This window comes from Xyrauchen texanus, chromosome 48, assembly GCF_025860055.1.
Source record: "Xyrauchen texanus isolate HMW12.3.18 chromosome 48, RBS_HiC_50CHRs, whole genome shotgun sequence".
Lineage (NCBI taxonomy): Eukaryota > Metazoa > Chordata > Actinopteri > Cypriniformes > Catostomidae > Xyrauchen > Xyrauchen texanus.
In genome coordinates this window covers 19,911,948-19,937,768 of record NC_068323.1, presented here as the reverse complement: position 1 = coordinate 19,937,768, position 25,821 = coordinate 19,911,948, and the positions used below count along the sequence as shown (strand labels likewise).

At 42.2% G+C, this 25,821-nt stretch overlaps 1 protein-coding gene across 4 annotated transcripts in view; it reads right to left on the bottom strand.

Moving 5' to 3' along the window:
- The window catches only part of LOC127639993 (glutamate receptor-interacting protein 2-like), a 134,884-nt gene that overhangs the window by 67,247 nt on the left and 41,816 nt on the right, over positions 1 to 25,821 (bottom strand). Inside the window, exon 1 of one of the 4 annotated variants that reach the window (XM_052122360.1) lies at positions 1,451 to 1,566. The exons of the other annotated variants lie outside the window; for them this stretch is intronic. Within the exon in view, the coding sequence (XP_051978320.1) occupies positions 1,451 to 1,490 (40 nt within the window). The 5' untranslated portion in view covers positions 1,491 to 1,566. Of the gene's footprint in view, positions 1 to 1,450; positions 1,567 to 25,821 lie in introns of those variants that run through there. 4 annotated transcript variants of the gene reach the window in all.

Genomic DNA, 25,821 nt, shown 5'->3' with positions numbered 1-25,821 from the left:
CAATTTAAACGCATGAAATAGTGATTAGAATTTATAGAGACAGAGTGAGATTTTTGCATTAATTATGCAATATTTAAAGTCATTTCTGTGCCTCTACCGAACTGCAAAAATTACGGTTAAGATTTCAAACAGGTTTCCCGAGAAATCATCCATTACCATTTACTTACAGTATTTACATACTCAAAGGTAATTCAAATGATACCCCAGTACTGAACATGCCAGATAAATGTTTCACCCTAAAATGAAAAGTAAAAGATAAGAAATTGTATAATTAAGTTATTAAGAAAACGATTGCCTTTGTGACATAATTTATTATAAAAATTAAGCATATTTCCCCCTGAATTCTTTATACCATGATGTGTCCAGATGTTTAACTTTTGAATTTTCTTTAGATATTTTAACTGTTTTTCACTGCATAAATTACTGTGAAAATTTACAGTGAAATAATTTGTAAACTCTTTATTAAAATCAGCTTTATATAAAAGCAGTATAACAAATGCTACCAGGCTGTATACATATTTTTCAGTTTTAATTATAAAAAAGTAAATAATAATGATAATTTGTATTATTATTTTATAATGAGGACGTTTTATGGTAATCAGGAGGGAAGGATCATTAAAACATGAGGTTTCATTTAATTAGTTGCTGTATTTCATGTATTTGCTCTCATGTAAAGCGACTTTGGGTTCAAGAAAGCCGCTATATAAAATATACGTATTATTATTATTTTTTAATGCATTTCTGTACCATATCCTGAAAACATGACAACGGCGTAGTACTTTTTGTAGTACAAATTAAAAAAAAAAAAAAAAAAACTTATATGCTATTTATAACAGGATAATAAATAGCATGTAAAAAATATGCACAAGAACACATTATACAAGATACCATATATTCTTTAGCAACTTAAGGTGATGTAAACAGGTTGGGTTTATAATGTGTCCTATCTGTAGAAGGAAAACTATTCTTCAATCTAAGAAATCACCAATTAAAGCAAATCGGTGTAACACAACATATCCATTCACCTCTTAAATGGACAGTTCACCCAAAAATGTAAATTCTTGTTATTGTTTCAGAACTGTATAACGTCCTTTCTTCTATGGAACACAAAAGGAGATCAGCCTCAGTCACCATTCACCTTAACATGGGTTTGAAACAACATAGGGGTAAGTTTTTTTTTTGTGTGTGTGAACTATATCCTCAATAAACATTTAGATCTTTATGAAGAACCAACCTAGTCCAAATGAGAAGAATAAATAGACCATACAAATAGAAAAAGTGACATTGTCACAAGTGACGAACTTTGGATGACCTCATCTCACATTTGCAAGAGGTTGAGACTGAACTCACAGACACGTCTATTAAAAAAATTAAAAAAATCTAAATATTCAGTTTAAATGCAATCATGCTTAAGTCTCAGTATTCCAAGCCAAAAAAGAGAAATTCTCACCAAAGCTGTTCTTTACCTCTCGTCGGAGCCCACAGAGCATGTTGCTTGTTCGGTTCAAGCACACACACAGACCAGGAATCACGGTTCTGCAGGCTACAGAAGCGTCCTTCAGCCTGATCACTCGCTACAGCTATGTGTGTGTGTGTGTAGTCTCACAGACACACTCTCTCTCCATAACTCTACTCAAGCTGTCTTTTTGCCGATTGGGGCTGCACCATCCCTCCTGCCTTGCAGATTTTTGGATTTGCCTTTGATTTCCTTTACACGAATGTAAATCTTTAGCTGAATGAAAGGAATTTATTTTAAATGTAAAGGACTATGGATGTCTTATTTGTTATATTCAGGCCATCATTTCAGTATTACTTCAGCTCATATTAAATCCAATAAATGTGATTCCACCAGCCTGATTAAGTGATCGAATCCAGCCATTCAACTTAATATTCAACTTAAAATCAACCTGAATTCAAAATTGTCCCTATTTATTTCTTAATGCATGTGCCTGGACATATTGTGAATGATTCAATGGTGCATTTTATTCAAAAGAAAACCAGAAACTAATAAAATTTTTTGCTTATTTTCAAAGCTCTCTTATTTGTCAAAATACTATCAATTTCTGATGGATAAAATCTAGTTTCACCCTACAGTTTTTCTATTTGAATATGCTTTACTCTTTTGCACGAAAATATGTCACATTACGGAAGTTTAGCAACTTAGTAATTTAGTAAGTTTTACTCGCTGAATACATTTAAAGTGTTGAAATGGAAATGACAAGTTGATAGGTTTGGTCTTGGGACACTAGATCTGTTTATTCTGTTTCTCCTGCACAATCAGACATACTACACACTGTACATACAATCCCTCTGAAGCAGATCTAGACAAGTGGTGCTGGTGAGGAGGAGGGTTTCAGAGAGTTAGGTAATACAAATTTTAGACACTGAGAGAGTGAGCAGGCTGATTGGCTAACAGATTACTAGTTCAAAGGACCCATCGGCTTGTGTCATTTAGATTAGATTAGATTAGATTCAACTTTATTGTCATTGTGCAAAATACAAGTACAGAGCCAATGAAATGCAGTCATGTATATGTTGACTTTATAAGACTCCACTCTATGGGAGTCACTTTAGAGGGAGTTTTTCTAATGTTCAATGCTCTAATATGTAGACATGCTCTAACTTTCAGAACTCCAAACTCCTTGCCCAGTCCTCCAAAACCATTTGTTGAAAATAAGGTGCAAAAAAGGTTTGTATGCACCATATTTGAAAGGACGCAAATGTGAATAACAAAAGAAAGTGGGCATTCCATTCCCTCTCAGCAGATGTTACTGCATGTCCATGCCTGGACACCTTTTAGACAGATACCAACAATGACACCAATCAGCTCCAGATACAGACTGTGAGCCTGTGTCCTCTTCACCAGAGCGATTCTGTTCTGTGTTTCTGCCCCTAAATCAGTTGTATTCTGAGCCTTTTTTCCCCTGCAAGCCATCAAAATGCCCCTCTGACATCAATGACAAAAGCCCCTCATTTATGGGGAGTATCTTCCCCCATCCTCTCCTTCTGTCTATCTGCCTTTGTAGCTTAATGCCTCTCATTCCGAGTCAACGGTATGGTGAAAATTCAGATAAGATCCACATTAGACAATAGTCCATAGTGGTTACATTATATGAGCTACTAAATAGTTTGAGAAATGTACTATAAAATTACTCATTAAGTGACACTTTGTTGGTTTTTCAACATATTTAACCTTTATGAGGGCATATTTATTCTAACTACAAAACAACACAGTGTTCCATTCATTCATGTAAAACAACAACAACATACAAATAGGCAGAGCACAGAATTTAAAGGGGTCATGACATGCCTAATTTTGTATTATTTTTATGTTCCTTGAGTTTCACTTATAATATTGGTAACACTTTTTTTTAAGGTTATTTATTTTTTCTTTTTTTTCATAGTCAAATATTTAAATAAAAAAAAGGATTATTTCCACCCTCATTCTGATGCTCTGTAAGAATCACTCAGATTTGGTGCTGCTTCTCCTTTAAGTCTTGACATTAAAATGCTACTGTTATGATTGGCTCTCTGCTCTTGACTGACATGCTCTCTCCTTGCCATCTCACTGCTTACCACTACTGGGTGGGGCTACAGAAGTGACAAGGTAAAGTAGGTTTCCATGTGTTGTGGAGGCGGTCAGATGTAAAAGTCTACCACAATGTGACATCACAATGTGGAGGAAATAGAGAACAAGCCATTTCTGCAGCTTGGCTTCAACAAATGCTCTTTCTTGCAGTGAGGAAGTTTTGAGTTCTGAAACTTACAGTATGTTTGTATAGTACAATGAACTCTTATGTGTCAAAAGATCAAGGAAAATTTGATTTCTCATGTCATGACCCCTATAATAAAATGGACCATATAGCTACTGTATATTCTCTTTAATATTAGTTTTATTCACTTTTTGCCTCCAAATCCTGAATGCAATTAATAAAATGCACCTAAACTCTACAGAATTTTGGAGCAAATTCATATGTGACTTTGTGGATGGAGGCCATATTAGGTAGTTCCTTACAACCATGAACAAAACTACTAAAAGTTACAAGAATTTATTACCCAGACTACATGAAGCATTATTATACAGGTTCAGTAGCGGTGAGGATATACATGGTTTGCGTGACCATAATGAGTTTTATGCTGTAAATTATTGTTTGCCGATAGCACAAAACTTGTCAGTTTTCCTTTTCAGTCTATGTCAAGTTTATAATTTAGCAAATTGTAATTCATGATAATATTAATACATTTCAATGCTGTATCTTGAGGTAATTTTTGTTATTTTTGTACAAAATCACATTTTGATTGTGTCAACACAAGTCCGATGTGAAATCTTGGCCATGAAGCAAAACCAGTTAAGAAATATGTGCAGTTTAATTCCTGGGGACTACATATTGGCCAATGATTGTTGGGTAAAACTCCAGCAGGGTCTAACTGAGTAATCAGCATATGGCTTGCATAAGAGGCTCCTTGTAATCTCAGTGCAAATAATGCTTTGTGAAATGCTGGGCTTAAACATTAATACCATATCAAAATTAAATTGTGCTCAAACTGACTTCATGGCACCTCAATAAAGACCTTTTTTCCTTTTTTTTTTCTTCCATGTGGTCTCTATTCTGCTCTGTATTCGGAATTGTGAATGTCTAAATATTTCAGGCTACTTCTGTGACGAGCTGCTTTGCAATAACAATCCCCATGATGCCCCAGTACACCAATTAAAACTGTAAAAGAGGATGAGGTTATCTTTTAAAGACCCCATGAAATACAAATGGGAGTTTTGTGGCATTTAGTCTGTCTATAAGCTATGTGACCATCTATATCTTCTGATGAAAGGTACGTACCTCCACAAAAAATAACAACAAAAATAAATAAAAAAATCAAGAGCATGGAAAAACTTTTTCTCATAAACAAATCAAACAAAATTAATCAAAAATAACATAATGAATCAGCTTTAACGCCATAAATAGAATTCTATCATTACACATTGGTAAGTGAACTGTTCGATATTTTAATTGGACATGGATGTTTGTTAGCAAACATGGAATTACATGGTTCCCTATCTGTCACTCACTCGACATTGTGTCAATGTAGTGACATTAGGGGTCACTCTTGGGAGCCAGAGACACCTTCTGATCTTCTATAAAAGGCCAATGGGAATTGGTGACTGGTATTTGCATGCCACTCCCCGAACAAACGGGTATAAAGGAGGAGCGTGCATACCGCTCATTCAGATTTTCCTTTCAGAGCCGAGCGATCGCTATTTAATTGAGAAATAATCGAGCTGAATTCCCACGGCTTCCATTCACCTCTGCTGGATCTTACGGCGCATTACATCGGCATTCTCCCCTCTCTTTACGGGTGCACTGCAGAGATCCCCCTGGACACATCGGAACGTCTTTTTAAAGACACATCTTTTTAAAGATGCCTTTCCTCTTGTGTGATATTCCTGGATGCGGTCAATATCTCTCGCCTTCAGATGGCCATGATTGCTGTCTTTAGTGCCTGAGTGCTTCCCGCGCCAAGACATCTTTCGTGGACGCGTCATGTCCTCATTGCGAGGACATGACCATGGCAACATTGCGGTCAAGGCTCGCTTTCATAGGAATGCAAGTCACCGCAGCGGCTGCCTGCCTTGGTTCTTAATACCCACGGGTATTAGGCCAGCGTGGCTAGCACTGGGGGCGATTTAGGGACCACAATGGGATCACCTCCGCCGGGTAAATCCCCATGGACCTCCCATTCCCCAGCACGCTTGTTTGCTCTGGTTAGGCTTCCGGATGAGTGTGCCGGCTCGTCTCAGACAGCATCTTACGCATCTATTTGGATCGCACGCAAAGCTTCAGAGCCTCTGGGCAGCTCTTTGTCTGCTTTGGCGGACAGAGGAAAGGAAGCTCTGTCTCCAAACAGGGCATAGTCCACTGGATCATTGACGCTATAGCTATCGCTTACCAAGCTCAGCATGTGCCACCCCCGGCAGGGCTATGGGCCCATTCCACCAGGAGGCGCGAGGTTCTATAATCTCGGGGTTGAGCCAGTTTAGTCCCGTGTTGTAGCAGGAATGAACAGGTAAGTTCGGGTCAGCCGGCCGGGTATATCGCTTGTGCATAGCACCTTTCACCTCCCTTAAGCTGAAGATGTGCGTTGTTGATTCCAAGTAGCGTTAACAAAATGTTTTCCCTGGTTGGCTTCCTCCTAGCTCTGTGGCAGGCGAGTTTGCGGAGAAACTCACTGCTGGCTCAGAACATGTGCTATCTAAGCCCTGTACTGCGATAGGTGCTCCGCATGCTGTGGTTCCCCGTAGCTAACCCCTTGCAAAGCGTATCTCAGCTGAAACGTTTCCCTGTTTGTAAACTGCATCATCCTTGGACAGAGGCCGCTCTGCCCCAGTCACCATGTTCGTAGAGCCTCTTCCCCCATTGGGTAGGACCTACATGGGACTTCTCCACATGACATACTTCCAACTAGACTCGGCAAGACCACATGATGTATCTCCACTCTAAATACCCCCCCCCCCCCTCCCCTCCCTCTCTGGTCTCTGCGGTGTCTTCCCTTGGGAGTAGACACTGGTGTCCCAGTCGGTTAATGATTTCTCTTTTTCTGGGGAGGAAAAAGAAAAAAAGAGGGAAGAGGCATGACTGGGTTAGTCTGTCCCTATCTTTTGGGCAGTCGACTTGTCCCCAAAGGGCTGTTTGACACTCATACTAGTGTCAGGGGTGGTTATACGCCGGCCCGGCGCGCTGGCTATGCAGCACACAGTAGTCTGCCCGTCTCGCATCACCGATCCTCATAACATAGTTCAGCTAGTTGTGCTGTTTTTGTAGGGGATCCCTAGTGTCACTATACTGACACAACGTCGAGTGAGTGAAAGATAGGGAATGTCCTGGTTACTGCCGTAACCTCCGTTCCCTGATGGAGGGAACGAGACGTTGTGTCCCTCCTGCCACAAAACCTGAATGAGCGGCATGCACACCCCTCCTTTATACCCGTATGTTCGGGAGTGGCATGTAAATACCACTCACCAATTCCCATTAGCCTTTTATTAAAGATCAGAAGGTGTCTCTGGCTCACAAGAGTGACCCCTAGTGTCACTACATTGAAACAACATCTTGATCCCTCCATCAGGGAATGGTGGTTACGGAAGTAACCAGGACGTTTTCTTATCATGTGTTCCAATGGAGCATGTTCAGTTACAGACTTGAGTCTAACTGTTCGAGTTCCCAGAACTCAGTTGGTAGGTTATCGATTGCTAGAGAATTTATTTTTGGATATAATCTCATCTTTCACTTAATATTTTAGGTTGAAATCAGTTGCATGACTAGGGTTTCTATTCAGGTTGTTTAGAGGTTAGTTCGGTTTCGAGACACGCTTTCCGGATCTAATGCATAAATTGTCAGAATTAGTTTCACTCATGCTTTCGTGAATATGGAAATCTGTAAATCTATATGGCTGGTATAGTCTACTTTTTAAAGCCACCTGACATTGTGTGTGCAAGGATGGCTTTGGTTTTCAAGGAAATCACAGAGTGATCACAATGTAGGCAATCTCATCACTACACTTCAACTGGACAGCTGATCTCATCAAAACATAAGGGTGGGACATATGCAGTTTTAATGGATACTTCTCAAGGCCAATGGATATAGCAGTTAAACAGATAAACAGCCTGATTAATTAAACATCATTATTTCGATGCACAATTGAAACAGTAGGAAGATGTAATTCGGCGCGTTCTGTCTGTGTTAAAAAGTAAAAAAGCCAAAAGTGGAGATACGTTTTTCATTGAACAGCAATGATATGTTAGTATTCTCCTAAAAGTTGAAGAAATAAAATTACAGAAGATATAGACATTATTTTTCTTCCAGGAAATGTCCCTCTGCAACATTAAGTATAGTCAAATAATGTTGATGTTGAACATGGTTTTGATCACAGTACTGTTATGGTTTGTGTAAAGTAATTAATACTCAAATGTTTTATTCATATACCGTTTGCTTATGTCTTGCATTTGCGAAAGACTGTTGTTCAAACCTCAGCCACTGGGGGGGGGGGCATTTAGGAAATTCTCAACGCATATTTTAGCAGATAAAACAATTTGACCTCCTGTTGTCGATTTTTCAATGAGATCATTCTGAAATCATCTAGGCAACCTAATCTGTAGGACCTGTTACACAACACTTCTCAAATAGGACATTACCTGGGAAGCTGAGCTTGATTTATTTGTGTGGCAGATCCAGTTTTCAGTTTTAAGCTTTTCAAGCACAATTCCCCTACCTCAACGGAAGCGTTTGATGTGGCTGAGGTTTATTCATCAGATGACTAGCTAGTCAGCCATCCTTCAAAGATTACAGAAATACATTAAGGAGAGAGAGACGGTTGGGGGACTACAAAATAAACTTAAGGTATGAGATTAGATGGTTGAGGGACTACAAAATAAACTTAAGGTATGAGATTAGATGGTCGAGGGACTACAAAATAAACTGAAGGTATGAGATTAGAGATACGCTTCCTTGCTACACAACATGAGACAGTGTCTTATACAGCTTGTGAACCTGCCGTAAGGCTGTTTTTTTAAACCACTTAAAATTATTTCTAATGGAGCACAAAATCAGTTGAGTTTCTGCTTATTGTACTGTACAATTACCCAGTAGCTTTGTTGTTCAATTAATTATGGAATGTGTGGCAGACAAGCCTCTTGTTTGGTTGGGAAAAGGGAGCAGGAACCAGATTAACAATCACAAGATTTTTTAATAAAACACTGACAAAGCCTTTCAACATAATCAATGATGCACACACACAGCTTCATGCGTCTCTCTCTCTCTCTCTCTCTCTCTCTGTGTCTGGTGACTCCGGCTCCTACTTTTATCTCTCTCCCCCTAATTGGGTAACTTAGCACAGGGCATGCATCCTCTCCGCCCGGCCATGCCACCCTCCTCATCACAGTGTGTTAGAGAATTTGAATGAAAATCAATGAAAGAATTTTGCATTGTGTATTTTGTATCAAATGAAATAGCTATCTTAACTTTTTAACTATTAAAATAATTACTACATTATACATCTTTGATAATGATAATGTTTGAGGGTCTTTGATGATGTGAAAGTTGCCATGCATTAAACCAGTAACTAATCACATTCACCTAATCAGTGACAAATGCGATTCGGAGGTTGCATTATTCCCTCTAACATTACATTTTTGCTGCACTAATGGGGTTTAGGTTTGGGGTTTGGTGGCTACAGTTTATAAAATGTGCCTTACTCTTCCTGTATACCTGAAAACAACTAGCTTCGCAACTCGCTCTTGGCACCCCTCTGTGGACATTACATCTGGAAAATTAAGCTCACACTTCCCATACATTCAACAACACTTATCGCTTTGGCCCATGGGGGCAGTATTTCAAATTTTGGTAAGTGCAGACTGATTTTAGCTAAAGAAAGTCGAACTACTGTTTTCGATTTCACTAAGAGATCAGGAAAAAACAACAACAACCAGCTAACAAGAAGCAAACATGAAAACTTGTTCAATTTAATTGCTTCAGAAAATAAATGCCCCAGATTGTTTATGAACAACATGGTGGTGTAGTGGTCTAAACTAAAGCACATAACTGGTAATTTGGTAATCAGAAGGTTGTAGGTTCGATCCCCACAGCCACCACCATAACTCCAGGTTGCTCCGGGGGCATTGTCCGTGTAATAAGGGCTCTTGAAGTTGCTTTGGATAAAAGCGTCTGCCAAATGCATAAATGTAATCTCCCACTTTGTTCATTTTCTTCACACATTTTTGTTCATACTCACCATATGACTTCAGATTTGAGTCATGGAGCATCATGTGCTGCTTGCAATTCTTATGAGAAGTTCGTACTTGCAAGGTCAGAAGTCGTAAATACAACATGTTGTGCACTGAGGTTGGAAAGAATGGACCTGTTTTACAATTTCATCTGTACCTATCATATACTATACAATTTCACAACCAATTTCAGGGTATTATCATGGTAATGCAAGTAATATTTGGTTGGTTATGTGATCTCAATATTGTGGTACTCGTGTAGAATAAAGCAGCTTTTTATGAGACTGATATGTCTACAGTCTTCATCTCAGGTTAATATAAATCATTTTAAACATGTGTATATATATATATATATATATATATATATATATATATATATATATATATATATATATATAGTGCAGCTTTAACACATGTAGGCCCTTTGTTTACTAAATCATTCTGTCAGTAGCTCTAATTCTGTGTTCTTGTTGTATGCCTGTGGTGTAATGACTTTACATGTGTTGAGTATGAAGATTCAACCATTAGGGAACCAGCAGGTTACAGTTTTCAACCCGGCACTTGAAATGCAAATGGAAAAAGCCGCTCTCTCCTGTCCTCCCTCGTTCCCTAAAATTAAAGCTGTTGTTGAATCTCTTGCCTTTCCACAGATAACATACAACAATCTGACACAATGAGGGCAAATAAAAGCATACACGTCTCACTAGCTTTACACGTTGTTTCTTGCATTCTCCACGATTATCACATGACTGCCAATGCTCACCCAGAAAAACCTTCACAACGTTTTATTGTAATCTTCTGAACATAGGAGGCACAGCAAAATTAGACACCAGTTGAACCCTGAGCAGTTGTAGCTTGAGGGCAGCTAAAGGGGCCTTTCCATCTTTGTTATCTGGTGAAATGTAGTGCATATCAACAAGCTATAGTACATGAAGGGCATTGCTGGTTCGTAAGGCCAACAGAAGGTCACAAAACACTTTTCATAATTCTTTGTAGCAAAGCTGTGCCAACAGTGAATATAGCCAGAAGCCTATATTAACACAAAAGCTTAAAATCTTCTCCAGATATTAGGTTGCCAAATGATTAGTTTACACTACAAGATTTTAGGCCCGATTTTCACTCGCCGACAGTTTTGTGGAGATTGCCGACAAAAGCCCGAAATCATAGGCAAATCAGAGCTCACACCCTTGAGCGATGAACGTAATGCATGAATTAACAAAGACGCAATCTGAGAGATATGCTGATCTGTCAGCAAGATATATGGCATGTTAAATATCTGTACCAGTCAGCGATTCCAAATCACACAATGTGAAATGTGTTTTGACTAAATGCAACTGCAGCGTTGAACTACAGCCAATGAGAGAGCAAAAAATGGGGCACGGGAATTTTCAGTGGGAGGAGTCCTGATTTACCTGCAACTGGACATCAACTAGCATGGCTGCGGTATCAAGAAAGTCTCATTGAACTGAAGAAATGGAGGAAACATTAGTGGAACAGTGGCAGGAGCACCAGTACCTATTTGATGTTTCATCTGAACTGTACCACAACCGGGTGGTGAAAGAGAAGAGTTGGAGACAAATTGCCAATTCTTGATTGATGCGATTAAAAACATACACATCATATTCTGAAATAACATATGATCATGCATTTGTTTTTGTATATCGAATCACTTCTGTGGGTACTCTGCCTGGACTCCAAATTACGTTTCACAACCGAGTCGTCTGGGATTCGTCAATAGTGAAATGTTTTGTAATGTGTTCACCCCTGTTGCCAATTCCTCGTGTAATTTGAAAACCCTAAGACTTCCATGACAAGACAAGCAGTTGTGTAATATGAATGGTACCACAATCCGACGTCTTTGAAAGTCGTGTAGCGTGTAGGAGGCATAAGTCCGTTACTGTGAACAGTTGCATGGTCGTCCAACAGCAGCATAATCACACAGGAACTCGACATGTTGCTACTGAATGTTCCAGTACTATGAAATCAACCCTATTCTGCAGAGTAACTGACAAGTGTAATCTCCCATCAGACATATTTGCATCAATTCAATTGTTTTTAGCTATTCTTGTGCCGATACTGATGGTGTGTCGAGAACACCCTCCGTCCCACGGAAACCAGGAAGTAATTGCATAAAAATTCACATAAAAATGGTAAGCTAGCATTGTTTTAGTACCTGTTTCTCACTTTGTGCAAAAGTTCTGAAACCTGCACCAGTGTAGGTCTTTCAGCATGCAAGAATGATCACCAATAAAAAACGCATTTAATCTGCTGAGGAATCTGTCAAAAATTAATTAGCTCTGTAGCTAGTGAAGAGAGGAGCTAAAACTGCTATATATAACATATATTAATTGCAGGATTTAACACTGTGGCCAAAGGAATAAGTTACTCTGTTTAATTAATAATTATCAGTTAATAATGCATGAACTGATTATGAGATAATAGAACAGTTGACTTCTTTGTGTAGTGCAATGCTCTCGTGTTGGTAATAACAACCTTTACATCAAAGTGAATGCGGTTCATGAATGCAAGACTATAAGATTCTATGGTGAAAAAACAAATAAAACAATTAGCTAAACAGAACCAAACCCTACTCTTAAAACTAAGAGTGTAATTTCTAAAAGTCATTTTTGTTCACAAACTAAATGTCCTAGTTAATTAAGTTCAGTTCCGAACAACAAACCTTGTTCAATCAGTTTGTTCACGAACAACATATCCCAGTTCTTATTTTTTCTTTCACATTTAACATGCCTTGTTCATTTAGTTAGTTTGCAAATGATATGTTTTAATTTGTTCAGTACGATTATTAATGACCTTCCTTGTTCATTCAGTTTGTTCTTGAATGAAACGACCCAGTTCATTTACGATTGACATGCCTCGTTTGCTCGGTTTGTTCACTTTCGTTCCTTGTTCGTTTAGTTCATTCACAGGCAACATGTCCCTGTTGGTTCAGATTTGTTCACAAACAAAAAAATTGTTTTTTTTGTTTACAAATGATAAGCCCTGTTAATTTGTGAATTACAGTATATGTCTTTAGTTTGTGAATACCATGTCTCAGTTCGTTCAGTGCGTTTGCGAAACGCTTTCCTTGTTCATTTAGTTTGTTCTTAAATGACATCTGCATGTGCGATCATGATAGTCATGCCAGTTTGTTCTGTTTATTCATTAATGACATGCCTTGTTCATGCCTTGTTCGTTCAGGTTGCTCAAGAATGATATAGTCTACCACAATCATTCAGTTCGTTCAAAGGCAACATATTCTTCTTGGTTCAGTTTGATTTTTTACAAAGGACATGATGCAATTTGTTCATTTTGTTTACAAACTATAAGTCTTGCTTGTTTATTAATTATTTGTTCTTTAGTTTGTGAATTACATGTCTCAATTTATTCAGATGAATCAAAAAGAACCAGGTCATAGCTCAGACATTCCTTGCACGTTCAGTTTGTTCACAAACGACATGTCCAAGTTCGTTCATGAATGACATTTGCCAGTTTGTTCTGTTTGTAAATGAACAACAAGTCTCAATAATTCAGATTGTTCATCATATACCAGTTTGTTAAATTTGGTTTTACAAAGAACGTGTCCCAATTTGTTAAATATGTTTATAAAAGAAAAGTCTTATTCAATCATGAATTTGCAACAATCGCGAAGTTGCTTGTCGCTAGTTCTCTTACAAGAGGTTCTCTCGTATTGCGTAAGCTAGCTTACGCAACGTCAAAGATTCATCTTTTCTGAGATATTGAAGCCAAAAAATTATCCTTAATTTTGTATCATCACGAATAAAACATTAATGAACGATCTGCAAAAAGTTGTTTGTGATCAAACTGAAAGAACAAGGAATGTCATTTGTAAACATACTAAACGAATCAAGACATGTAATCCGCGAACGTCTCGGTTACCTACATAACCTCGGTTCTCTCTAGATGAGGGAACGAGTATTGCGTAAGCTAGCTTACGCTACGGGAAAGATTAATCTTTTCTGAGATATTGAAGCCAAAAAATTATCCTTAATTTTGTATCATTTGTCAACGCAGTGCAGCAACTGCAGACCTTGAGCGGGCTAGCTAGCGAGCTCATTGGTTGCTCTGCGGCAACTGCTGCAGCCTATAGACGAACTTGCGTGAACTCGCACCCAATGAGAGGCGCCCGCGCGCTCACTGTCCCAAAGCCCGCCAGAATGGGCGTGGCTAGGGTGCATATAAGCGCAGTTCGTAGGCTGGAACCCTGATTTTCATCTCTTCAGCGAAGCTCTTCGCATCTCTGAAACTGCAAGAAGCCGCGTCGCCGTTCGAGGGGCATCAAGCAAGCTTGGACAGCGCTCGAAGAAGCCGGCCGCCGCCACCTTCAGCCATCCTGCGAGCTACGCCATCCGGCAACGTATCCTTTTTAAAGCAAACTAGTTCCTCAGTGAACTTCACAAAAGAGCACGAGCGTCTTTTTAAAGATGCCTCGCACCTGCGGTTCATGCCGCATCCCTCTCAGCGCCGGAGACCGCCACATCATCTGCGCTCTCTGCCTGGGACTGGGGCATGCAGAGCTCGCCCACGCTGACGGCGGATGCGACCTCTGCGAGGAGCTTCCGATGTCGACCCTGCGGGCTCGACTCGAAGCGCTCAGGACCGAAGCCGCCGCGCCGCCTTCTGTTTCGCCGCGCCGGAAGAAGCGCCGCTCCCAAAGGCTGCCGGAACCGGGTTTAGAAGCGACTGTCTCGCCGGAGCCTCTCCCTCGAGCATCGCGTTCACCCTCCCCGCCCCCCCGGGACGCGCAGTTGCCGCCGAGCGGCCGCACTGCTGCCACCTCGGAGAGCGAGGCGGAGGACAAGGGCTGCTGTTCCATCATGGCTTCGGACAGCGAGGAGTGGTCACAAGCCTCCTCATCGGCCCAGGAATCCAGCAGGACCCGCGCCGGAGTCGAAGGGGAACTGATACGCCTCCTCACACAGGCCGTCGACCGCCTCGGGCTCGAGTGGTCACCACCCCTGAGCAGGCTCCCAACAGACTCGACGGCTGCTTTCTTCAAAGCCATCACCACGCGGCGCCCGCGGCCGCTCCCTTCCTGCCGGAACTCCACGCCGAGCTCTCTAAATCGTGGAACGCGCCTCTCTCGGCCAGGATTCGATCCCACGTCTCCACCTCTCTCGCTTCAGTGGACGGCGCCGCCGAGAAGGGCTACTCTTCCATCCCCCCGGTCGAGGATTCTGTAGCAGCACACCTTTGCCCGCCCTCCGCGAGATGGCGGTCTAAGCCAGTGCTCCCGTCTAAGGCCTGCAGAACTACTTCCGCCTGTGTTGGCTGCGCCTATTCCGCCGCCGGCCAAGCCGCATCTGCTCTGCATTCCATGGCCGTCTTGCAGATCCTCCAAGCGGACCTTCTTCGGGAATGGGATGAGAAAGGCAGGCACCCAGAGGCTGTTACAGATCTAAGGAGCGCGACGGACCTCGCCCTTCGTGCCACCAAAGCTGCAGCTCAAGCCCTAGGGAAGTGCATGGCCTCGCTGACTGTAACCGAGAGACATCTGTGGCTAACGCTAGCCGACATGGGAGAAGCTGAGCGCTCCACGTTCCTCAACGCGCCGCTCTCTCCGTCCGGTTTCTTCGGTTCCGCGGTAAGTGGCATTGTTGACCGTTTTTCGGAAGTCCAGAAAGCCACCCAAGCCATGAATCTCTTCCTGCCTCGCCGCGCTAGCTCCTCTGCAGGCCGCCCATGTAACCAGCCTCCTGCACGAGCATCTTCACAGTGCCCAGCTCAACAAAGCCAAACTTCCCAGCGTCGACAGGGCGGCCGCCCCAGATCGCGCTCAGACAGACGCCGCAGACCGCCGCCCCCCCGCGGGCCTCGGCCTAAGATTGCGCTGAAACCTGAACAACCGAAGTCCTCCTAGCTTTGTTGAAAAAACGACGGCTCAGTCCCGCCGCGGCCGGACCACCGTCAAAGCTTCGCCCCCTGTCAGTCCCCTTCTCTCAGGCTACTACAGTGGTGAATTCAGCAGCCAACAAGCCGGTGTTACTACCCGCTTGCCTGCACTCAAATGCCGTTTTCACGGCGACACAAAAAGATCTTGTAAAGAGCAAACATGTCTTATGTGTAGAAAATGTGCCCACAATCCAGTGTTCACCCCTACACACAAGCATTACACTTCCCGTGTCCCTATCAGAGAGCAAACATGTCTTATGTGTAGAAAATGTGCCCACAATCCAGTGTTCACCCCTACACACAAGCATTACACTTCCCGTGTTCCTATCAGAGCACACTCACATAAAGCGGGCACAGCCCGCTCGAGTGTTAGAGTCAATAAACGCGCCCGTGCGCGCGTCCCCTCTCTGCCCGCTCTGTCACACGGCCAGCAAACACCTCTCTATGTGTAAGTCCCGTGCCCGTGACTATGCTGCGTCAGCATCACTTAACAGATGTGACTCTTTCCCCATTCATCTCAATCGGGAAGTCACTCACAGAACAGCATGTCCCTGCTGTCTGCGAGCAGTCATGCATAAGCACAATAAGCGCGCTCACACATTCTGTTCAGCCCGCTGTGTACGGCAATCAGGGCGACTCGGCCATTCACCCTCTAGCGTTACGCTTCAAAGCGTGGGAAGCTATCCCAGGGATATGCAAATGGGTGTTAAGCACAATAAAACAGGGCTATTTGCTACAGTTCGATCGCCGCCCTCCCCGCTTCAGGGCGCGGCTCGAAACTACTGTGAACACGGAAGCAGCCTGCATGCTTCGTTCAGAAATAGCAAAGCTTCTGTGCAAAAGGGCCATAGAGAGAGTGCCGCCTTCACTGAGCGAGTCGGGATTTTACAGCCGTTATTTTCTTGTCCCCAAGAAAGACGGCGGCCTCAGACCAATATTAGATCTCAGGGTTTTGAACAAGGTGCTTGCAAAAAGACCGTTCAAAATGCTTACAATCAGGAAACTCCTCGCGCATGTGCACCAGGGGGACTGGTTTATTTCTCTCGATCTGAAAGATGCCTATTTTCAGATTCAGATAAATCCCGGTCACAGGCCATTCTTGAGATTCGCCTTCGACGGTCAGGTTTATCAATATACCGTTAGCACCCCGTACTTTCACGAAGTGCATGGATGCGGCGCTCGCACCCCTGCGGAGTCAGGGCTTGCGAATTCTGAACTATTTGGACGATTGGCTGATTTTGGCACAGTCACATACGGAGCTTCTGTCTCACAGGACAGTTCTCCTCAGTCATCTGAACAGTCTGGGTCTTGCAGTCAATTGGACCAAGAGCTCACTACAGCCCAGTCAGGCAATTTCTTTCCTTGGAATAGAACTAGACTCTGTGGCAATGACGGCTCGCTTATCTACACGGCGCGCGCGTCATTTCAGATGAACAGCCTCACGCCTCTGAAAAAATTTCAGAGAGTGTTAGGTTACATGGCCTCAGCCACAGCAGTACTTCAGCTGGGTTTACTGTGCATGCGCCCGCTTCAGCATTGGCTAAACACCCGCGCGTCTCGCCGGGCGTGGGCCACAGGCCGCCAGCCGATCAGAGTGACTCAGACCTGTATATCAGCTCTGCAGCCTTGGACGGTGGCCGAATGGTATCAGCGGGGAGTGACGATGGGATCTGTATCTCGCCGAAAAGTCATCTCGACAGACGCGTCCAACACGGGTTGGGGTGCGGTCTGCGAGGGCTCGCCGGTTTTCAGCCTATGGTCAGTTCAGGAAAAGCTCCTTCACATAAATTGTCTGGAAATGATAGCGGTCGAGTACGCGCTCGTACGCTTCCTCCCGGTCATTGAGGGTCACCACGTCCTGGTCCGTTCGGACAACAGATCTGTGGTATCCTATCTAAACCGTCAGGGTGGTGTCAGATCCAGGAACCTCTTCCATCTGACAAAACGCATACTAAGTTGGTCCCAGGGCCACCTGCGCTCGCTGAGGGTGACACACGTGCCAGGCCACCTGAACGACGGCCCAGACAGACTGTCCAGAGACAATGTTCCCCCAGGGGAATGGTCCCTGCACGCTCAAACAGTCCAGAAATTATGGCAAATATTCGGCAGAGCAGAGATAGACCTCTTCGCGTCAGAAGAGAACTCTCACTGCCCAGTATTTTTCTCGAAAAGCGAGGACGCTCTGGCCCAGGACTGGCCCAACCGCCCGCTTTACGCCTTCCCTCCTGTCTCGCTATTGCCACAGGTAATGCAGAGGATCAGGGAAACGCGTCACTCGGTGCTCCTCATAGCCCCGCGCTGGGAGAATCAGACATGGTTCCCGGAGCTTACGCAGCTGTCACTGACAGCGCCGTGGCCCATCCCAGTGAGAGCAGATCTCCTCTCTCAAGCTCGCGGCACGATCTGGCATCCCCACCCAGAGCGCTGGGCACTGCACGCGTGGGTGATCAACGACTACCCGTCGCTTTGCCAGAAGGAGTAATGAACACTATCATACACGCTAGAGCCCCTTCCACGAGAAGACTCTATGCGTCCAAATGGTCGGTGTTTTCAAAATGGTGCACCGACAGAGACCTGGACCCACGGACATGTGGGGTGTCGTCACTGCTCGTGTTTTTACAAGAGCTGTTGGATAAGGGCAGATCCCCATCCACGCTCAAAGTGTACGTGGCGGCCGTCGCGGCGTTCGCCGAACCCCTGCACGGCCAGTCACGGGGAAAAAATGAGCTGGTCATCCGCTTCCTCAGGGGAGCTAGAAGGATGAACCCCCCGCGCCCCCCATCGGTTCCTATCTGGGATCTTTCTGTAGTTCTCGAAGCTATGAAAGCCCCCCCTTTCGAACCGCTTGAATATGTGGATTTGAAATACCTTTCACTCAAAACCGTTTTTCTGACTGCCCTGTCATCAGTTAAACGTGTGGGAGACCTTCACGCGCTGTCTGTCAGCGCTGCGTGTATGGAGTTTGGACCAAGTGACTCCAAGATCATTTTAAAGCCTAGACACGGCTATGTCCCCAAGGTGATCGGTACTCCTTTCAGAGCACAGATTATTTCCCTATCGGCTCTGCCAGCATCCGATAGCGAACGCGACACAAATCTCCTTTGCCCAGTCAGAGCACTGAGATTGTATACTGCGCGCTCCGCCTCTTTCAGACGCACTGAGCAGCTTTTCGTTTCGTTCGGAGGGCGCACCAAGGGTCTCGCCACCTCGAAACAGACACTGTCTAGATGGATAGTGGACGCTATTGCTGCCGCGTACGCGTCGAAAGACCTGCCATGCCCGTTAGGCATTAGGGCTCACTCCACCAGAGGCATGGCCTCCTCGTGGGCATGGTCCAGCGGGATTTCCATTCAGGACATATGTGTGGCAGCGGGCTGGGCTTCCCCCTCCACCTTTGTCAGATTTTACAATCTGGAAGTGCCCGCTCTGCAGGCAAAACTACTAGCGGTTTAATACGCTACAGCTCCCCTGGTGAGCTGCACTAATGGGACACATTCCACACAGACCGGCACCGCCGCTCTGTTTTTCCCTTCCTACTATGTGCTTATGTATCACACACACACTGACCCGCACTCTTGCCGGCCAAATATTATTTCCCCACTCACAAGGGCTCCCCCGGGTCCCCCCACCCCCCTGGGGCTCATGCAGTGGATGCTTGGCGCGCACGGCGTTGACAATGGGTTCCCGTAGCGTAAGCTAGCTTACGCAATACGAGAGAACCTCTCGTAAGAGAACGTCTCGGTTACCTACGTAACCTCGGTTCTCTCTAGATGAGGGAACGAGTATTGCGTAGCTGGCCACGCTTCATTCAATGAAAACCAGGGTTCCAGCCTACGAACTGCGCTTATATGCACCCTAGCCACGCCCATTCTGGCGGGCTTTGGGACAGTGAGCGCGCGGCGCCTCTCATTGGGCGCGAGTTCACGCAAGTTCGTCTATAGGCTGCAGCAGTTGCCGCAGAGCAACCAATGAGCTCGCTAGCTAGCCCGCTCAAGGTCTGCAGTTGCTGCACTGCGTTGACAAATGATACAAAATTAAGGATAATTTTTTGGCTTCAATATCTCAGAAAAGATGAATCTTTCCCGTAGCGTAAGCTAGCTTACGCAATACTCGTTCCCTCATCTAGAGAGAACCGAGGTTACGTAGGTAACCGAGACGTTCGCGGATTACATGTCTTGATTCGTTTATTATGTTTACGAATGACATTCCTTGTTCTTTCAGTTTGATCACAAACAACTTTTTGCAGATCGTTCATTAATGTTTTATTCGTTCACAAAATGAATTCCGCTTCTATTCAGTTTGTTCACGAACTACATGCCTCATTCGTTCATTTTTTAACTAATTAAATGTCTCAGTTAATTTACTAATGACAAGCCTCATTCAGATAGATCGTTCACAATGTCTCAGTGCATTTGTGACCGACATGCTGTGTTCGTTTAATTTTTCAGTGACCACATTTTTCACGTACAACATGCCTCGTTTGTTCATTTTGTTCACAAATGACACGTTTCAATAAATTTACAAATGAAATGTCATTCAGTACCACACCAAGTCCTGTTTCGACTCAAAACACAAATTTATTCAGCAAAGCAGCGTGTTCTTTCAGTAAGCTCATCCTATCGATAAAATGGTCCTTCACAGCCTGCCCTTTAAAGTCATGCTCCTGCTACAGTTGGTGGTTGATGATAGGACAAAGGCACCAGAGCAGAAACAGCAGCTTTACAAAGTAGAGACCTAAGTGAATGAGGATTATTTGCTGATGTACAAAACACCACTATACGATACCCTACAACAGCCTGGGGCTCATGAATGCAGATCAAAACAAATCATCCATTTTTGTTGTTACAGTAAATACCATATTTTTTAATATGCATTAAATCTCCTGCTGGTGTTCATCAGATATCTGTGATCATATGCATTATAAACAGAACCAGGGCAAAGCTCAGCAGTTATATATCCGTATATGTATGAAACCTCAAACTTTGTATTATCAAAGGTCCTAAGCTCACCTTCAGTTTAAAGGAACTGCATTGCTTCCAGGCATTATTTATTCTTTTTGGAGTGTCTGACCATGAAAAAACTTCAGATGGAAGCTCACACTATCTGCCTTTTTAGTTCTTCAATTCAAAGCTGCTGAATGTTGGAAGAAGCCTGCTGAGACACTACATAAAGGATGAGCGCTTGGACCATATTCTAAGACATTCACATACATACTACAGCACAACTACACACACAACACAGTACATGCTAGCTCAAACACTGAACCCAAGTTGCTCCCAATGGCAGGTTAGCGCCTTGCATGGCAGCTCTGTCACCATTGGTGTATGAGTGTGTGTGTGTGTGTGTGTGTGAATGGGTGAATGAGACAGTGTAAAGTGCTTTGGTATTCAAACATTCACAGGAGATTTGTTGTGGTATTCTGGAAATATTACAATATTACACCAATACAATTACATTCTAACAATGTTGAGGTGACTAAGTAACAACACTGCATTCAAAACATAATGATCATCAATTAATTGCTCAATTCGACAACATTTCGAGGTCTTAAGAGGACACTTTTATGGAAAAGTGAACTATATCAGAATTTAGCTCCTGTGGGTGTTTTGCTAATCAATACTTTTTCCTTCAATTTAATGTGTTTAATGGATCATTAAACTCTGGGCATGTCTCTCTTGTGCAATAAAAGCATTTCTAAATGACATCAGCTACAACCTAAAGTTTTCATGATCAACGCCTAGAACAAACAAATTCACTGTAAGCAAACCTTGTACTTTGCAAAAAGCATGAATTTTTCCCATCAAAGAGCCAAATGCGACTACAAATAAATAAATAAATATAATATATAATCCCAAGAAGCAGCACCCAACACAAAGACCATCTCAGTTTAATTCACAGCACAGACTGCAGAATTATTATCTTTGCTTCGTCTTTGATAGGATTAAGGCAAACAACATACTCTTCACATGTGTGCAAATGCAGACACAAATGTTTGGCCTTTGCATTGCTATAGTACGCTACCATTGTAGATACCTAGGGGTACTCACTAAACAGTTGCGGATCTTTTGCATGCAATATTTCAGCACAAATCCTGCATACTATTTGTGAATAAAATACAGCTTCTTATTCACGACCCACAATCCAATTTAACCAGACACTAAATGTGCTGAAATAGCACTGCAGAATATTTAGATTAAGTGATAATTGCCATTCATTTCAGTACAAACATGCCTTTCTAGGTTAATTAAGATTTGCACTGTGAAAATTACATTGATCATAATATTTTTTGAGTCTGTTTGCACCAGTACCTGATTTGCATAATTGATTTGATGGACCGGGAACAATGCAGAATGCATGTGCAAATAAACAGCACTATCAATGACCATAATAGATTGCAACAGTCTGGTTACGGAAGTCAAAATCCCATTTTCCACAGGCAAATACATTTTTAATGATAACTTTTAAACCTTTTAAGACAGACTTACCATGAACTTTGAGGTTGTTATTCGATGGTACTGTACAGTATAGATTTCTGTTGAAGCCATCAGTCAGCGTTACTTAAACTTTTATTTTCAAATTTGAGAGAAATCATGTTTAATGGTGGAATTCCTGGTGAAGAACAGCACTACCCATGATCCTGAAGAGGTCCACCAATCAGAGAATTGGTGTCCAAGTACTTTGCAGCAATCACCCACTCATGTGATGTACTGTGAATGATGCAATTGAGTCGGTCTTCTTACACTCTCAAACTATTTATATATTTGTAAATATCTGAATATTTTGCTATAACATTTTCATTTATTTTGTTAACTTATTATAACGTATTTTTATATTTTTCAATCATTTTTATTTAGATTACGTCATTTTGCATATCATATCCTTTTGTCTTTTTTGTCTAATTTTCCAATACCTTTTTGCCCCAAATCAAAGTTTGTAATGATGTGTTTTACTTGCTGGTTGGTTTTGTTCAAAAACACTTAAAATTGAGCTTGCTAAGCAAAACGTTTTTGCTTTCACTTACTTGCGCAAAGTATGTTTCAAGCCTTTTTTACACCAATACCTTTGTGCCAGTGTTGAGAATCCAATGTGCACTTACAATGTGTTGCATTATGAATTGTGTTCTGACACATGTCGGAAAGCAACAACCCATATCTAAAAGCATCTGCACTTACATACTAGCATAGACTATAGACTATATCTTGAGTGAGATTTAACATTTATTTGATGAATATAAAAACAGAAATGTAATGTCTCTCTTTGGCGTAAGCCCCATCTGGCGGTCCGAAGAAGTTGTACTCTGAACCGTCATATCCTGCCGGAGATAGGAGGCAGGGGCGAGGAGCCTACCCCTGTGCAAGACGGGACTCAACTGGTGGTGGTGGGGTGGTGGAGGTTGCCGTGTTAGCACACTGAAACAGCAATGTGATAGATTTTGAGCAGACTTATAAAACAACAGCTTACATGTGATTGGATGGGAATTTCACAGCTAATGATGCGATGATGTACAGCTGCTAGTTTTCCCGCTAGAACTACGCTGCGTTTACATTTCTGGCCAGTTCATTCTGTACTTGCGTTGTTTTATGAATTGCATTCTGACAAATTTTTAAACACTATATGTTAAATCAAACTTGCATAGCTCGAAGCATCTACAGTTACATACTTGCTTAGAGTATGTTTCTTGGCAAGTTTACAATGGCTATGTGCGTTGTGTCATGAATTGCGCTTTGACACATTTCGAAACACAATAATGTGTGAAATCGAGCTTGCGTTGCTAGAAGCATCTATGTTGAAGTGTATGTGTAAAGGATTTTTCTGGCCCAGTACTTGCGTTTTGTTATTGGCAGTACAATACTACAACTATTGTTGACTTTTGTAAGACAAATTGTTTGTTATGTTTCTCATTTGTAAGTCACTTTTGATAAAAGTGTCTGCTATGTATATTAATTGCACTTTGACACATTTCGAAACACTACGATGCATAAACTAGAGCTCAAGTACCTAGAAGCATCTACGTTCACCTACTTGTGTAGAATGTTTTTGTCCCAGTTTATGCTGTACTTGTGTTGTGTTATGAATTGCACTCTGACACATTTAGAAACACAATGCATGAAAACGAGCTTGCTTAGCTAGAAGCAATAGTTTCTTTAGCCTCTTTCAAAAAACACCTAAGGACACAGCTCTTTCGTGAGCACTTGAACCTACCCTACTAATGCACTCTCTGCTTCAAAAAACTAAAAAATCTATCCATGCTTCTACCTCGATCTCCCACCTTCCTCGCGATGGCATGTTGCTACTTACTGTCTCCCTTGGGATGAATTGCATCTATTGTTCTCATTTGTAAGTCGTTTTGGGAAAAAGCGTCTGCTAAATTAATAAATGTAAAATGCATTGTAAAGAGCAAAAACGTTCAAGTATACATACAGTATGTGTAAAGTATGTTTTTGGCCCTGGTTACGCTGTACATGCGTTCTGTTATGCATTGCACTCTGGCAAATTTTTAGCATGAAATCGAGCTTGCATAGCTAGAAGCATCAATGTTCACATACTTGGGTAGAGTACGTTTCTAGTCCAGTTTATGCCATACTTGCGTTGTGTTATGAATTGCACTCTTACACATTTTGAAGCACTACGACGTGTAAAATCGAGCTGGTGTAGCTAGATGCATCTACGTTCACTTATTTGCATTGAGTATGCTTCTAGTCCAGTTTATGGTGTTTCTAGTCCAGTTTAAATTGTACTTGCGATGCGTTATGAATTGCTCTCTAACCAATTCTGAAACACAATGACGTGTGAAATCAGGCTTGCATAGCTAGAAGCATCTATGTTCACATACTTGCGTAAAGTATGTTTCTGGCCCAGTTTATGCTATTCATGCGTTGTGTTATGAACTGCGATCTGACCGATTTTGAAAAAACAATGATGCATGAAATCCAGCTTACGTAGCTAGAAGCATAGTACGTTCACATACTTGTGTAGAGTATGTTTCTGGCCCAGTTTACACTCTACTTGTGTGGTGTTATAGTAATTAATTAATGTAATTGGGTTCTTTCAAAACATTTCAAAATACTATGACATGTAAAATCGATAAGGCATATCTAGGAGCATCCAAGTAAACACTTACGAAGAGTATATCTCTGGCCCAGTTTACAATTTACTTGCACATATTTGAAACACAACATGTGAGATTAAGCTTGCGTATAAGCATCTACATTTACATCATTGCATATATTTTGGGTCCAAAACAGATGTTTTGTCAAGCTTTAGTATGAAAAGGCAAATTGAATTCAAGTTTTTCTCTGCAAACTCAAATAATGAGCAAATTGATCCATTAAAACCGAACGGCCTGGGGGGGAATTACTCACCGTAATCACAAAACGTGGGAAACTAATCCATTTTCTAACTATTTTCTACTAATCACACACTATATTCAATTTAAAAGCTATGTCATCTGAGATGTCATCAGAACAAGAAAGATGCTCCCTCAGCATCTTGGACAAAAACAGAAAAGATGCATGCAAAATTTGCTTGTGTTTGACATAGAAATTGTGTAAAATCTTAAATATATATTTATTTACATTATTTTACATCAAAACTTTTCATTGTTTATAATAATAAAATATCCTAAAACTGTTGTTGTTGTTGTTCTGTTTGTTTCTAGGTTTAAATGGGACTATAAATCCCACATTTTCAATGTGGTCTCAGATGTTTGGACCCCACTGTGAATATATATATATATATATGAGAGAGAGAGAGAGAGAGAGCGAGAGAGAGAGAGAGAGAGAGAGAGAGAGAGAGAGAGAACATTTGGTAAAGTAATACAAAAAAAAAGACAATCTATCATCTTTTATCTATACACAAGTGAAACCAAACAGCGTCTAAACAAATCGAGTATTCGCTGCAGTCTCGGAGCTGCATGACAATAAGAGCAAGTGCCTTTGCATATCAGTGCAAATAAAAGCAGGATGGAGTCGCAAGCCTACGATAACAAAGAACAAAATCTGTGTGAAGAATGCAATACATCTGGAGCTTGTGAATAAGGAAGATAAGGGCAGAGAGTATCTCTCTGTCTCTCTCTCTGTGTCTGCTACCTTACATCTTGTAGCTTATCACACCATGAGACATACAGCCAAGCTGCCTCTTAA